The 14,892-nt window shown below is 41.5% G+C and overlaps 1 protein-coding gene across 1 annotated transcript; it reads left to right on the forward strand.

Annotated features, from left to right (window-relative positions):
* The first annotated feature begins 179 nt into the window (after positions 1-179).
* Positions 180-8,231, forward strand: lrrc32 (leucine rich repeat containing 32). The gene is made up of 3 exons (XM_070983650.1): positions 180-340; positions 2,273-2,366; positions 4,086-8,231. Exons 1-3 carry the CDS (start codon positions 189-191, stop codon positions 5,925-5,927), a joined length of 2,088 nt encoding a protein of 695 aa, XP_070839751.1. The 5' UTR covers positions 180-188; the 3' UTR covers positions 5,928-8,231.
* The last annotated feature ends 6,661 nt before the right edge of the window (positions 8,232-14,892 follow it).

A 14,892-nucleotide genomic window follows, 5' to 3' on the forward strand; every position in this document is an offset into this window, starting at 1 on the left:
TCCAACTTTAGGATTAAAAGACGGTATTTTTCCTCCTCTTCAAGGGTCTCCTTGAAGTGGAGCATAAATCTGGACTTCCCAACCCCCTTATAAGGTATTTCCCTGAGAGGAGTGGGAGGGGGGAGAGGCTGAGCGATGCAGGATATTCTCACAGGATGTGATGGCTGGACAGCAGCCGGAGCCCTGAGATGTGGAGGGAAGAGTCAGCTGAGAGGAGCTTTCGACTTGTGGTGTTCGCTCGGTTACTATCGATCTGCGAGTGGGTGGGTGTGCGCGCTGAGGATGTGAAATCAACATGGTCAGGAGGCACCAAGACGACTAGTCATCAGCTGAGAGTGAGGTAAACGTTCAGCTCTGAGAAGTCTTCAGGCGTGTTGTTGTTGCATGCTGCGCTTGGACTGGACTGTGGGAACAGATGCTGCTCGTGGAGTGTGTGCACGGCTACAAATGCAATGGTGGAAGAAGTACTCAGATACTTTACTTAAGTACCAGTATAACAATGTAAAGATACTCCTCTGCAAGTAAAAGTCCTGCATTCAAAGTCAAAGTCTTATCAGAGAAGATTTTACATTAAAAACACATTATCTAAGTATTTCAGATAAAATCTCTCTATTTTCACTGTTATTGCTTTTACTCGAGTAAAGGATCGAAATACTTCTAGTTGCTGACATAATTGTACATTAATTGGCCTCAAAAGGGAATCTGAATAAACTAATTGAGATGATGGAAATTCAGCAGTTAAGAGGCAGGAAAGTGTGAAAAGCTGTGTGCTGGATGTGTACACAACACTAAGACTGCAATCTCTTAAAGAGAATCTTTAAAAACAGCCTGCAGATCGCGATACTGCCAAAATAATCACCGTTTTAGTATTATTAACAAAATGTACGCAAAGTATCCAAAGTAAAAGTACTTGTTGTGTAGAAAAACATCCGCTGTGAGTGATGAGTTATTATAAATGACATTATTAGATTAATTCTACGTTACGGTTGCGGCTGCAGCGGCTCGTCGTGGACTCTGTTACATTAACGTACAGTTAATTTAGTCCAGTGTTCCCCAGCTGAGGGTCGGGCCCCCGCAAACGGAGCAGTCAACAGATGATTAATGGGAGAAGAAAGAAGACACAAATCTGTGTTCCTCTGGACTTTTCTCTAATCTCCTGCGTTTTTAAAAATATTTAATAGTTTAACTTCTTTGGGCCTCAAACATTATTTAAATGAAAGCATGTGAGAAGAAGTTCAGAGTGGAACTCAGAAAAATAGCTGTTAAATAAATGTAGTGGAGTAAAACGTACAAAGTTTCATGCAGAAGAAAAACAAAGTGGCGTAAGATGGAAATGTTGTAGTTTAAGTTCCTGGAGGTCTGTTTCTGGCCTGAGAAAGAGTTTAGAAAGCATGCTGACCTTTCTGGCAGCAGACGCACAAATGTTTGATCAGACTGTAAATGCTTAAAAGTGTTCTGCACTGACGTGTGATAAACTGTGTATTTGACTTTCTGCAGCGTTAAAAGAAGCAGCTTTTCCATCTGCCTCAAGCAGCAAATTCATTGTGACTGACTGATTCTTAACTTGTTTTTCAACTGCCGGCAAAGTCCAAATGTTTTCCAGTAGCGCTAAATAAAGATGTGTGTGTATTTCATGCAGCTTCAAGCCTCTTCATCAGCTCAGAGCTGGCATTTACTCACAAACACCACGAGAGAGCTCTGTGATGAACATCTGAAGAGCAAACTGCTTTTTAGTTTTAGTTTTTAGAGATTGTCCCCATGGGTATTTACCATTACTGCAGTGCTAATTACTCCCACACTGTCTGCCCTGCATGTTGTTTTGTTGTGTTCAGGGGAACCTATCAGGAAATATTTTAGCGAGTTTCCACAAAATAACGAGGCACAGAGCTCGAGTCTCGTAACAGATGACTCACTGAGGCCCGACAAAACAATCTCTGTCTTTTCTGTTTCCAAACAGTAACATACAGTTCAGATTTGATTACATTTACTCAGAACTCACGGAAACCCTTCAGCTTCATTTGCTTAGTCATTCGTTCTCAGTACTACCAGTTCTGCAGCTCCAGAGTGCAGCACAGTCTGACAGAGAAATGTCACAAGTAACAAAAAGCCCCTTTTGTATGAGCGGGCATAAATAGCACTGTCACAGGTCTGCATGTCACACAGTAGGTAGGGCCACTTCCCTCTTCCTTCCCTTTTCGAGCCATATCACCTCCAACATGCTTCCTGCGCTCATGTGTTTCTAACGCGTGTGATCTGGATCTCCCTGCCTCAGCACCATGGCCGCCTTCCAGCTGCTCTTCCCGCTGTTGGTCAGCTGCGTGGCGGCATCCGCACATCCTCCCCGCCACCTCCCTCCATGCCAAGTTGTAAGTACAGCCTGACAAACACACGAGTCCAGTTGAGGTTCAGCTGTTACGCTTTAGATTCAGCATCACTGAGGCTCCTTCCTCACACTTACACTTAAATAAATACTGAATACGTGCGGTTTTTTTCATTCGTCATTCGTTTATTTTCATGGGTTGCCCACAGCAACGGAGATGAGGCACCAGCTCCATCAGGTGCTTGAGGTTTGTTCAGATTATCTGCAGCACAGAGTTTATTTGAAAGCTTTTGACCAGAGCAGATCTGGTTTATTAGTTTTAGCTCTTGAACTGCGCTGCCAGCTGTCGGACCTTTGGGTTTTAATATTTGGATAGTGAAACATTATTTGGCTTCACTGGAAGAAAATCTGGACGTGTTTTTGAGTTTGGCTGCGGGGGTCAGTGCAGTGTCGGTGCGTACAGTAGACCGTGACGTCTTTCTTTGGAGTTTCTGGCGAATCAGTTTTGGCTTCTCGTGCAGCACTTTGAATTGTGTAACAAACTTGACATGTAACGAGCATCACTTCCTGTGTGCTGGAGGATTTTCTTTTCCCAGGAAAGACAAATATGGAAATATGTAGAAGCGCTTCAGTGAAGTGGGTTACTGGCTGAGTCAGTGCAGCAGCAGTGATAGAGAACCGCTCAGTGATGTTAGGTGATACTGAAACTGTGATATGTACCTGATCAGCACGTCATTCACCATCTGTCCATCACTTTCTGTCATCTGTGCTGTTACTATCTAATAAAAGAATTAGGGATGGACAGAAGAACTAAAAGCAGGATTTTTAGCCTAAAATTCTTAGTGTTGTGGCAAGCGTTTCCTCGCTGAGGAAGAACAACACTTTGGAGGAATAATTACAGCAAACTATAATCATTTCTGTGTCTTGCCTCAGCTCCCGTCTGTTGGCCCTGAAGTCATTTGTTAAACGAGACATAAACCCACACATATATCAGATACTATGCACAGAAAGGTTTAAGCTTTAAGCTTTAGGAATGTAAGCAGAACGAACAGTGTGTATATATCACTGATAACAGCACAGACACAGGCAAAAGACCATGTTTTTAATAAGATTTTCTTAAAGATGGGACCGATTTGTTCATAATACCAGACACAAGATGCTTTGCCCTCCAGTAGTCCTCCAATAAATCATTGTGTTTGTTTATGGCCGGCATGTAAGCAACGAGGAATGCCACTTTCAGAATACCACAAATATGCTAAGAAGTCTGATGTGCTCAGAGAGAAAGCAGAGGAGGAGACAGTTTTATGAGCTGTTTTTGGACGGGGGGGGGGGGGGGGGGTCCTCTGGCCATATGGTTTCAATTAGAAACTAAACTTAACAACTTAAATGTTTGAATCTATGAAGAGAAAAGAGAGAGATGATGACAAAAATGGCAAGTTGGCAATAAAGGTGTGGGGTGTATTTTCTTCAAACTGAAAATCTGTTTTTGGTTGAAGAACTTCAGATGAGAGCTATTGGCAGTCATTAAATAGCAGTTCAGAATTAATTCAAAGAGAAATATCGATAGTTACGAGTTGTTTTCTCATTAGAATAACTCACTATCATGAACCTCAGAGGACTGTGTTGCTGCCAAGAACATGCCGCAGATACACTGACTCATAAATTCTCTGCATATGCTTTAAACAATAGGTCTGCATTGTGTCATGGTCAAGCAATCTGGCAGTAAGCCGACATAATCAGACCTGTGTGTTTGCCTTGTTCGTAGGTCCAGATGGATGTGTTCTGCAGCGATCTGAGCCTTAGAAGTGCCCCAGTCAACCTTCCTCATGGCGTCCAAATGCTGGACCTTTCACGTAACCAGGTGCAAAATCTCACGCAGGAAACGCTCGCGTACCACACCGGCTTCCATCATCTGAACCTTCACTCGAACAAGATCCACTTCATCCAGCCGGGACTCTTCAAAGACATGACTGATCTGACAGTCCTGGATCTGTCCAGGAATCATCTGAATGTTTTCGCTCTCTCCAAAATCAACATTGGGCCTCTTACAGCTGTAAAGTCACTTGATCTTTCAAGCAATGGGCTGTACACAGGAATGTCTGACTATTTCCTGGCTGATTCTCCGTCGCTGGAAAACCTTTCCCTCAACAGCAATAGCATCACCAAGATAGCACAAGATACTTTCCGTGGATCCTCATCCCTGACAAAAATCAGCCTCCACAACAATGTCATCTTGGAGATTGAAGACGGAGCTTTTGACTCCTTGAATCATCTGACTGAACTCGATTTGTCCAAGAATTCAATCACGTGCATCACAGACTTCAATCTGCGTAACTTAAAAGTGCTCAATCTCAGCAAGAACAGCCTGGAGCTTTTCCAAAGCACAAGATCAAAAGACTCCTATAAATTGGAGTGTTTGGACCTCAGCGAAAACAAAATGCATTACTTTCCTCTTCTCCCTGGAAACAATGTGCTTAGATGCCTGGACATTTCACGAAACCAACTCCAGAGCGTCAACGTCACAGGAAGTTCAGGAAAGAAGGCTAATGTTATTTTGAAATACCTGAGATACCTGGACATGAGTTACAACCAGCTACAAAGCTTACCAGAGTCCTTTTTTAACCGTATGGGATGTCTCGAGGTCCTGAATGTGAGCAATAACTGCATCGGATCGTTTTCTGTCACACAGGAAGATTTCCTACAGAGAGTGAAGATCATCAATCTCAGCTACAATTCACTGCAGAGTCTGACATTTGGTGAAAACACTCTGCCATGGCTGGAAGAGCTGTTCTTACAAGGCAACGACCTCGCCACCCTGGACCATCAGATATTTCAAAGACTTCCAAGTGTCAAACACCTGCAGCTGGAGCAGAACAACCTGCAAATCTGTGCCTCGGACCAAAACCACCAGGATGCTCAAGACTGTGTTTCCTTTACTTCAATGCAAAACTTGCAGTTCCTGAACCTCTCTGAAAACAATCTAAGGACTCTACCTGCGAATGCCTTTGCCAACACCCCTCTGAAGTTACTGGACTTGTCCCTGAACCCGGGCTTAGACATGGACAAAGACTCCCTCTCTGGTCTGGAGCGTTCCTTGGTTCACCTCCTCCTCAGGGAGAACAACATTTCCAACCTAAACACAGACCTGTCGTCACTGAGGAGTCTCAAACACATAGACCTGTCCACAAACCAGCTGACCACTCTACCTATGTGGAACAAAGAGTCCTCCATTGAGTCACTAAACCTGCAAAACAACAACCTGGTCACCCTGGAGTACAGCACCATGCTGGCTCTGGAGCACTCACTAAAAACCCTCTACATGGGCTCCAACCCTCTGAGCTGCTGCAGCAACCTTGGCTTCGTCCACATGGTGCAACACTCAGGTGTGGTGGTTCCCGACATCGAGACTGTGACCTGCGTTCACGAGGAGTATTCAGAACCAGTCAATATCGAGAAGGTGACCCAGGAAATGTGTCACAGAGCAGGAGTCCAAAACTATATTATTGCTGTTGTACTCACAGCGTTACTTGTGATGATCATGCTGGGGCTGCTGGTTAAATGTTGCCAGTCAAGGAAACGAAAGCACAACCGAAGCTTTAGCGCGTAATGTGAATGAACATGCAGGCCATGAAGGACTTACCATTTGGGACTTTTCCAATTTCTGTTCATGAGGAGGTTGGTGATTTTAACCAGAGACAGTAGAAAAACATGAATGTAGTGTATGATGTCACCCAAAGTCTTCTGAACAGACAGTTTAAAGCCTTGATTTGGTTTTCCCACAACAATCTTTGCTACTAGAGGGAATGAATCCATATTTGGTCAAAGGGGAAGAAGCTAGTTGAAGCTGAGATGCAAGATGTGACCACAATGGCTGAGACACCTGTCAATCAAGACAACATGTGCCATAATATCCCCTAAATGAAGACAACAGACAAACTATTGAAACCAGAACTTCTTCTGGAAAATAATTTCCTCCTCGTATTTAGAGGATAAAGAGAAGTTTGGACTTTTTGAATGGACTTCTTGCAGTGAGCATCTAGTGGCCTTTTCAGGAATTGGAACTCTACACCTTATGGCTACAGCAGGGGTGATTCCTGCTTGGTATTATTATCAAGGCACATGCTAACCATCAGTTTATTGAATGTAATAGGAAAATCCACACTAAAGCACTTCAACACTGTGGACAGTTTTCTCCACTGACAGACCACACTGAAATACAGACGCAAAATGTTAAAGGAATAACTTTACCTTCTAGGAAATATAATTATTTGCATTCTCCCTCAAAGTTACATGAGAAGATAAATACCACTCTCGTCTGTAAGCTAAATATGAAGCTTCAGGCAGCAGCTAGGTAGCTTAGCTTAACATTAAGACTGAAAACAGGGGGAAAAAACAAGCTAAGATCTGCACAGGAGTAACAAAATCTGCCCAAAAGCACCTCTGACATTCACTGATAAACATGCATCTTATTTATATTGTATGTGCAGTAAATCCAGGAAGTTACTGGATTACTGTTACTGCATAAGATTTAAGCTTGTTGTTTCCAATCTTATTCTAAGATAAGATAAGCTAACCGGCTGTTGGCTGTAGCTCCACACTTATGCACAGACATGATCAATCTTCTGACTTTCAGTAAGAAAACAAGTAAACCTATTTAAGGGTCCAGTGAGGGGGTTTTGAAAATGAAATGAGTGAGAGACAGCGAGAGAGAAATCAGATTTAGAGTGGAACAAAGTCAGATGTCTTCACTCAGTGACGTTCAGTCAAGTTTCTCGTCAAGGTGAAAATGAAGAACATAACACTACAACAGGTCATAAAAGAAAATGCTCTACTGGTGAAGGATGAAGTATGACTAGATGAAGTATTCTGTACGTAGGCTGAATCATCTGCGATCACTCTACACCGTCCACAGGTTTTATAAAGCAACCCAAGCCGTCCCTTTACCCTTTATGTAGTTTGCACTTTACATTTTCTCTTTGTCTTATTTTCTCATTTGCGTGATTGTGTCTTGTTCTGTGACTGTTAACACTAAGAAATGAATATTAGTTTTATTGTAAAACTAAGCTGGACATTTTAAAAGGTATGTTTTCTGTACTGATCCCAGGCCTGTGGTTCTCCCCTGGACATAATATCTGTTGATTTGATATGGAAATGTTTGAAAACGCTTTAAGGATGGACTAAGCACTGACTGTGACACTCGGATGCAAAAGTACAATAAAGATACTGTATTTTTCTAAAGAAAGACATGAATATGAAATCCAGCGCTGTAATGTAGTGGGCTACACTGGGATCCACAGTTTCATGCGATTTTAATGTGTTAATCCTGAAGTTATTATTGATATTCTCTGCAAGTCAAGTTGATGTATAACTTTTCTCATCCTGTGATGTTATTTTGTAATAGAAGCAATATTTTGTACCAAATGAATTTTCTACATTTAAGTACTGTGTGAGACATTATTTGTGCAACAAAAACATGTAAACCTCTGAACAGCAGCCCACATCAAGTTTATTTACTCCTGATTATTCAGCTGAGACCTTAAATGATATTTCGCTCTGTGCATGTTTCTAATGTTTGGAGTTTGGCTGGTTTCCTGTAGTCAGACACAGATTATGGTAACATTTTATTTCAAGAGGTGCTGATGCAGTTGAGATTTCTTGAAGAGAGAGTTTGATGAAAATATTGATGGCACTGTACTTTGAATATAAAGCCAGCGGCTGGTTAGCTTAGCACAAGGATTGAAGTAGGGGGAAACAGCTAGCCTGGCTTTCCAAAAGGAAACCCAGAATGTTGAACTATTTCTTTAAGCACACTGTGAGTGCATGACCATTACTATCACAATGAACAGCCTGCAAAGAGGTTTATGAAGACACAGCCCTTAATGATATGAGAATAAAGTGAATGTAATTTTCCAACATTTGTGTCTTGATTATTGACAGTCCCTCAAAAGAGATTAACAGAGTAGCAGCAGATCTTCATATGTGAGAAGCTGAAACTAGATCATGTTAAGTGTTTTTGACTAGCTAGTAATTGGGTAATTGTCACAGTTTCATTTACAACAGAAACAAAACCCAGAGTGTCAGTGGTGAATTCCAAATTATAAATCAAGTATAAACAATGCAAATGTTGTTTCACAGCACTGCATTTAAAGAAATGCAAAACTGATACAGTGCTGGAAAGTACTGTACTTACGTACAAACTTGAAGTAATTGTACTTTCCTTGAGTACTTCCACTTTCAGTTACTTTATATTTGTACTTCACTGCAATTCAGAGGCAAATAGTACCTTTTACTCCACAACATTTATGTGGTAACTTCGCTACTTTGCAGGTTCAGATCAATAATACACAACGTAATCAACAAATTGATAACATAAAATAAGACGGGGGTCCATAAACTAGCAGCATAGAGTAATTAAAATTATTAAAACGATTAATTATTATTACTAATACATCCATTATTACAATAAAGTAATATATATCATTCTGAGATGGGCCATTCCGCATCATGAGTTCATTTAAATATATTTTGATGTTAATACTTATGTAGAATTTTGAATGACAGGCATTTGTTGGTGTCAATACAACTCAAACAACCAAAGCCATGCAGAGGTGGGAGTAGCTCAAACATGTGCAAGCCAAGTCATAGGAAAGTCTCTTCAAGTCTAATGCAAGTCTCAGGTCAGGTCAAGTCATGGCTCTGGTCAAGCAAATCACAAGTCATACGAAATGCTGAGGAGATAATTACCCCTATATATACATTAAAAACAGCTAAAAGGCAGTGGACATGAAAAGCTGAGGCTTATTTTCAAGATTAACGAAGACTGTTGAAGCCTACTAACACCTTAGAAACCTTACTGATATTTGACATTTTATGGCAATCAATGACAAAACTCCTGCTTTCCAGATAACGTCTGAGCAACCAGCAAGTTAGCTAAACAACAAGTTAACTAGGTTAGCCAAACAACAAGTTAACTAGGTTAGCCAAACAACAAGTTAACTAGGTTAGCCAAACAACAAGTTAACTAGGTTAGCCAAACAACAACTTAGCTAGGTTAGCCAAATAACAAGTTAGCTAGGTTAGCCAAATAACAAGTAACTAGGTTAGCCAAACAACAACTTGGCTAGGTTAGCCAAATAACAAGTAACTAGGTTAGCCAAACAACAACTTAGCTAGGTTAGCCAAATAACAAGTAACTAGGTTAGCCAAGCAACAAGTTAGCCGAACATCCAGTCAGCTAAACATCAAGCTAGCTAACACATTCACGTACCTTTCTTTGCGGGTTTTGTGATGCAGTATAATGTTGCGGTGGTCGTAGTCCTTCCATGCCGCCGTTTTCTTCTTTCAACAATCATCGACAACATAATCCTTGAATCCGTGTTTTGATATTTTTGGACTAGCCTCCTCCGTGGCCGTTACCTTCTGCGTTGGCGTCTACTGATATGCTGCGTTCTGGGTTGCCAGGTTTGCGCGCTCTGCACTACAAATCACTCAATCATCCTTCCAAAATAAAGCGTAAGATCTCTAAATCTAGAAAGTTTCAAATATTCAAGAAAAAAGCCAAGCCCTTTCGAGTCGTCAAGCAAGTCTCAAAGCAATGTCAAAATGACCGTTAAATGTCCCATAACGTTATGTCGATAGATTTAACATATAAAATTATAAACACATAGTCAGTTTGTCGAGTTTAACGTTCATTAAGTTACCCTGAAACTTGGCTCAGTGCGGTTGCCAGGCGAACATCAGACACTCCAGGAAGTGACTGATCCGAGCAAACAACTAGTTCGGCACACAAACCCTTCGGCACACGAACCGCTAACCAGGCTAACCGTCCCCCCCGTTTCCAGTCTTTGTGCTAAGCTAGCTGGATGCTAGCTGCACTTCACATTTAGCTAACGGACAAACTCGAGAGTGCTAACGTTCCTGGTGAAAATAAATAAATAAAAACAAATAAATATGTGATTGTTTAAACCATGTAAATATCCTCTGGTTCCAGCCTCTCAAAGCTGAATATGGTTCTTTCATAGTCTTTGATGTTAAACTCAGTGACTACAGGTTTTGGACTGTGATAAACATTGTTCTCATTTTACAGACTAAACAATAAATATTCGTCAGACTCTCTGATGATAAAAATAAATGCCGGTTGCACCCCCACGCTTGTTTCTTTATATAAATATTTTAACAGGAGGCTCTTGCTGTGCTTTGACTTTGTAATGGTCCGTCTGGGTGCTGCATCATGCAAAGTGGGAAATTTTTCAGTTTCCTTTCATGAAGCTGCTCTCAGTCAATAATGAGGTGACTTCCAGTGGTAACTGTGGACAGGTTTATGAGCTGTCATGTTTCACTTCAGCACACAATAAACATGGCACTCTACCTGGTTGACGGTGATTACATCAATATAGCTTCCTCTTAAATTTATATAAATACATAGAGCTACTCATCCAGGATGACATCCATCATTTGCATTAAGCAGTAGCTGTGTCATTGTAGGCCTACTTTCGCACTTAATGTAATATAGCGGGTTAATGTGAAACAGACATGGTATAATAATCCAGCATGATTTGGGCTGACAAGATGGGATGGTTTTATTGAGCCTGACTGAGTCCAGGCAAAGGAAAAGGTGAACTTTGAGGAAACAAGCTTATTTGCTTTCTTCAATGAGAAAAAAACACATTTATGTCTATATAAATATTAAGTTACAGCTAGCAGCCAGTTAGCTTTGCTTAGTACAGACTGGAAACTGCATCAAACAGCTAACTTGGTTTTGTCCAAAGGTGACAAAATCCCCCCACCTGCACCTCTCATTAATTAACATCCCACATCTTTCTCGTTTAATCATTATTCCCTGAAGGGACAGTTAACCCAAAGCACATTAAAAGCCCTGAAAACTACTTTTCATGAATTTTTCTTACAGTTTGTGATACCTTTAAGGCACCCAGGTGGCTAAGGAGCCATTCACTGCGACCAGTGACAGAAGTACCCTGATCTTTTACTTCAGTCATGCTGATGATCTTAATTTGAAAGTTTTGACCTTTCTCCAGCCTTTTTACCTCCTGTGTTTACGTTTGGATTAAGACTTAAATGAGAAAGTGCTGTTCAGCATGAGACGCTTGATATGAAGCATCTCCTCTGTGACTCAGACTCTCCATCCCCTCCATCCCCCAGGAGAGAGAAACACACATACTGAAGCTAATTTACCGTCCAGGGTGGTACAGGAAGCTGTTTTACGTCATAGAGGAAAACGTCTCTTTATCACTTTCAGGACAGAAATGAGAAGCTCACAGATGTTTGAAAAATATTCAGTTGTACATAGCTTTTATCTTAATAATGACGCATCATGTCAGGGGGTGTTTGAGCTTCATTTAAATACTGAATCACAGTAGCTGGTTAAACACCATGACGGGTTTACAGGAGAAGGTGCTGCCTCACCTGAACTGTGAAGAAGCTCCTCAGTGAAGCTACAATAATAAATATATTTTGTCTGTATGTTTGTTTGTTTGTTTGTTAGGTGCGAGCTCCATAAATAAAAACATACATTTTTAGACTCTGAAGCATGAAAAAGGTTCCAGCTCCTGCTTTAGTAGATCAACTGCTGTCGTTCTGTCTGATTTATCATTTAATTTGCTTATTTAACTGCTGCTCTGTCGAGTTTGCGGCGACCGGAAACCTCGGAAGTAATCTCCATCCCTTTTATCTATTATCTGGAACTGTCTAGACAGTGTTTATGTGGATGAGAGTTTGTTTGCCTCAATTAAGTGAGGTCCTTCTGCTGCTTCCAGCTTATGTAACTGACAACCCGACGTGTACTGGACTCTATCCTGTACTGCGTCCCACAACTTAATCCTGGCACCATCAAATAAGCAGCTCTCATCATACTTTTTACCACTGGACTAAACAAGCTAACTGTATGTAAAGTCATTAAAAATAGCTCCACCTGGAGCAGCTTCAACAGTAACACGCTGCTCCAACATTGATGCTTCAGTATTAACAATCTGATAATGTTACAGAGAATAATAATTCAGTCATGTGAAAGCTTTAAGCATATTTTACTTATAATACTGAAGGTCTATTATCAGCACTATTTCACTCTGGTACTTTGACCTGAGTAGGATTTTAAATCAATGACTTTTACATCTAATGGAGTACTTACTGACTGTCATATTGTAGTTTTACTTAAGTAAAAGATCATCACTGTATGTATGTATTTCTGGGGCTTTTGTCAGTTAAAGGAGCAGTTCTAGTTTACAACCGCAGAGTCACTTGGGGGGTGTCCCCGCAATTTCCGTATAACTCCCCATCCAATCAGGGCTCATGCAACGTGCACAGCAAATGGCAACCTGCCGAATTTCTGATGAGATCCTGTGTGCAAAGTTGACATTCTGGCCTGACGGCGGCCCCAGAGGAGGGATGGCTGACGGGGAGTCCAAAATAGAAAGTGCACATCCTCCTGGGACCACGAACATGCTCTGTACACTTCATGGTGATCTGCCCTTCTCTACCGGAGAAGTGACAGCCTGGTCGTCTGCTCAGAAAACAAGAACCTGATGTGGTCGTGCAGATGTCTGCTGAGACGGTCCTCTCAGGAAACACGACAGCAAAATGTGTTTTGGCAAATGTCCTAAAACATATTGATGCTGTTACAGAGCCATAAAGTCTGTAGAGGGAGGCAGTCGGGGTGGATGGATGGTTTCAATAAAATGTCAGACTTTGACACAGAAGACAGCTGTAACTCCAACCCTTTCCTTTTTCCTCCCATCATCTTTTCCAAACATTGGCCGAGTCAAGTTTGTACCAAAGCCTAAACAAACCTTAAATTAAAAATTATGTGTCAGGAGGGAAAGTGGAAAGAGCATGCTGTTGTTATAACGCAGAAAATCCTAGTTTTTGTGCATAAACATAACAAAACCGCAGCTACAGCAGTGGAGATCTGAACCCATTAAAATGGCATAATAAATATGCTTTTGGAGTCCTCTTCTCTTTTTCTACAGTAACCAAGAACAGACAAACCAAACACTGATTTTAGAGAGAGACTTTTGCATTTTTCGTGAGTTTTCCAGCTACCTACATGCTTGCTTAGGGGTATCAGTTGGTTGCAATCTGCAACCTCACCACTAGATGCCACTAAATCCTACAGACTGCTCCTTCAGTCAGCAGTGGCTCTGAAATTCCTCCTTCACTCACACGCTTCCAGGAAATCTACTGGGGGATCAAATGAGACTACGCTCGGACTGTATTTATTTTTCCAGCCTGGTATCGCCTCTCCAGGGCAGAGTCAAAAATAGACAGCGATGGAAGCTTCCCCTCCTCAGGGAGAGGTGGGGTCATGATCGTTCAGCCTCTGAAGGGAAACTGTGTTCCTCCCGCTTCAAATCTATGGAGCCTCCACACAAAACAAAGCTCCTACCTGCCCTCACAGCTGCACCACCCTGCAAAAAGCCCTCATTTCCTTTCAAAGACTTTTCCTGCTCTGCTGTAAAATTCCACCAGGTTTTTTCCTTGTTTATGAGATGAGCACAGATAGAATCAGAGCAGGCCAACGGGAAGTGTTTGTGGGTCCTTAATTGGAAGCAGAACTCAGTCACTTTTCCTCTTCTGTGTGACCGGGCATTGAGTCATAAATGAAAATTAACCTGTATTTATCATAGTTCAGTCATGCTGACATCAAAAACGCTCCTTTATAAGGGGGTGCTTGACCAAAGCAGGAGGAGGCCGCTGAGTCACAGGTTGGAAAAGAAAGTGAGAAGAAAGAGAAAACACGTTCTGTTTGGTCTGAGCACCTGCTGTAAACAAACAAAAATGGGAATATTTTAGAGTTTATTCATGTCACAGAGGTTTACTTTAAGGCGGCCTTCTTCTTCCCTGGTGATTGTTCTCCGTGGGAAGAACAAGAATCTTGGCCTGTTGGTTTTACGAAACTCTTGAAAAGTACCGCAGTGGTTTGAGCTAAATGCTAACATCAGCGTGCTAACATGCTCACAGTGACAATGCTAACATGCTGATGCTCAGTAGGTATAATGTTTACTATGTTCACCGCCTGAGTTTAGCTTGTTAGCATGCTAACATTTGCTAATCAGCAAAAGTCAGAGAGTCACTAAAGACGTAAGGACTCATTGTCTAAATTCGTCATCACTATAAATTTCACAGCAATCCACCCAATAGTTGAAGAGACATTTTAATGTGGGTCGAAGCAGTGAGTCGACTGACTGACGCTCCCTTCCCTCGAGCTGCTCTGCGAGCACGTCTAAAAGAAGAAAATGTTCCATTATTCCATTTGTTTGTTTATTTGATGTCAAGTCAACAGTTTTTGGGGTGGAAGCTGAACTCAGTGTTTCTAAAATCCTAGTTACGGCTTTGTTTTCAGTGTGGATATCTGACTCAGAGACAGATTTCTCAAAATCTGGACCAGTAAAACCAGAACTACCTGTTTGATACCAGCAGAGGTGAGGCAGAAAATCACCATTTTGTAATGTGGGGGAGCCATCCATTTAAGATCAGTAAACATTCAGGTTACCTTCTGAGAGAAATATTCACCGTCCTTCGTTAAATAAAGCCTTCAGCATGTGCATGAATAATAAAAT

This window comes from Chaetodon trifascialis, chromosome 16 (genome assembly GCF_039877785.1).
Source record: "Chaetodon trifascialis isolate fChaTrf1 chromosome 16, fChaTrf1.hap1, whole genome shotgun sequence".
NCBI lineage: Eukaryota > Metazoa > Chordata > Actinopteri > Chaetodontiformes > Chaetodontidae > Chaetodon > Chaetodon trifascialis.

Excerpts from the sequence above, each read along its gene's own strand:
- lrrc32 (XM_070983650.1), top strand. The coding sequence starts at position 189 with ATGTGGAGGGAAGAGTCAGCTGAGAGGAGCTTTCGACTTGTGGTGTTC. Across the intron at positions 341-2,272 it reads AGTCATCAGCTGAGAGTGAG|CACCATGGCCGCCTTCCAGC; the intron begins GTAAACGTTCAG and ends TCCCTGCCTCAG. Across the intron at positions 2,367-4,085 it reads ACCTCCCTCCATGCCAAGTT|GTCCAGATGGATGTGTTCTG; the intron begins GTAAGTACAGCC and ends CCTTGTTCGTAG.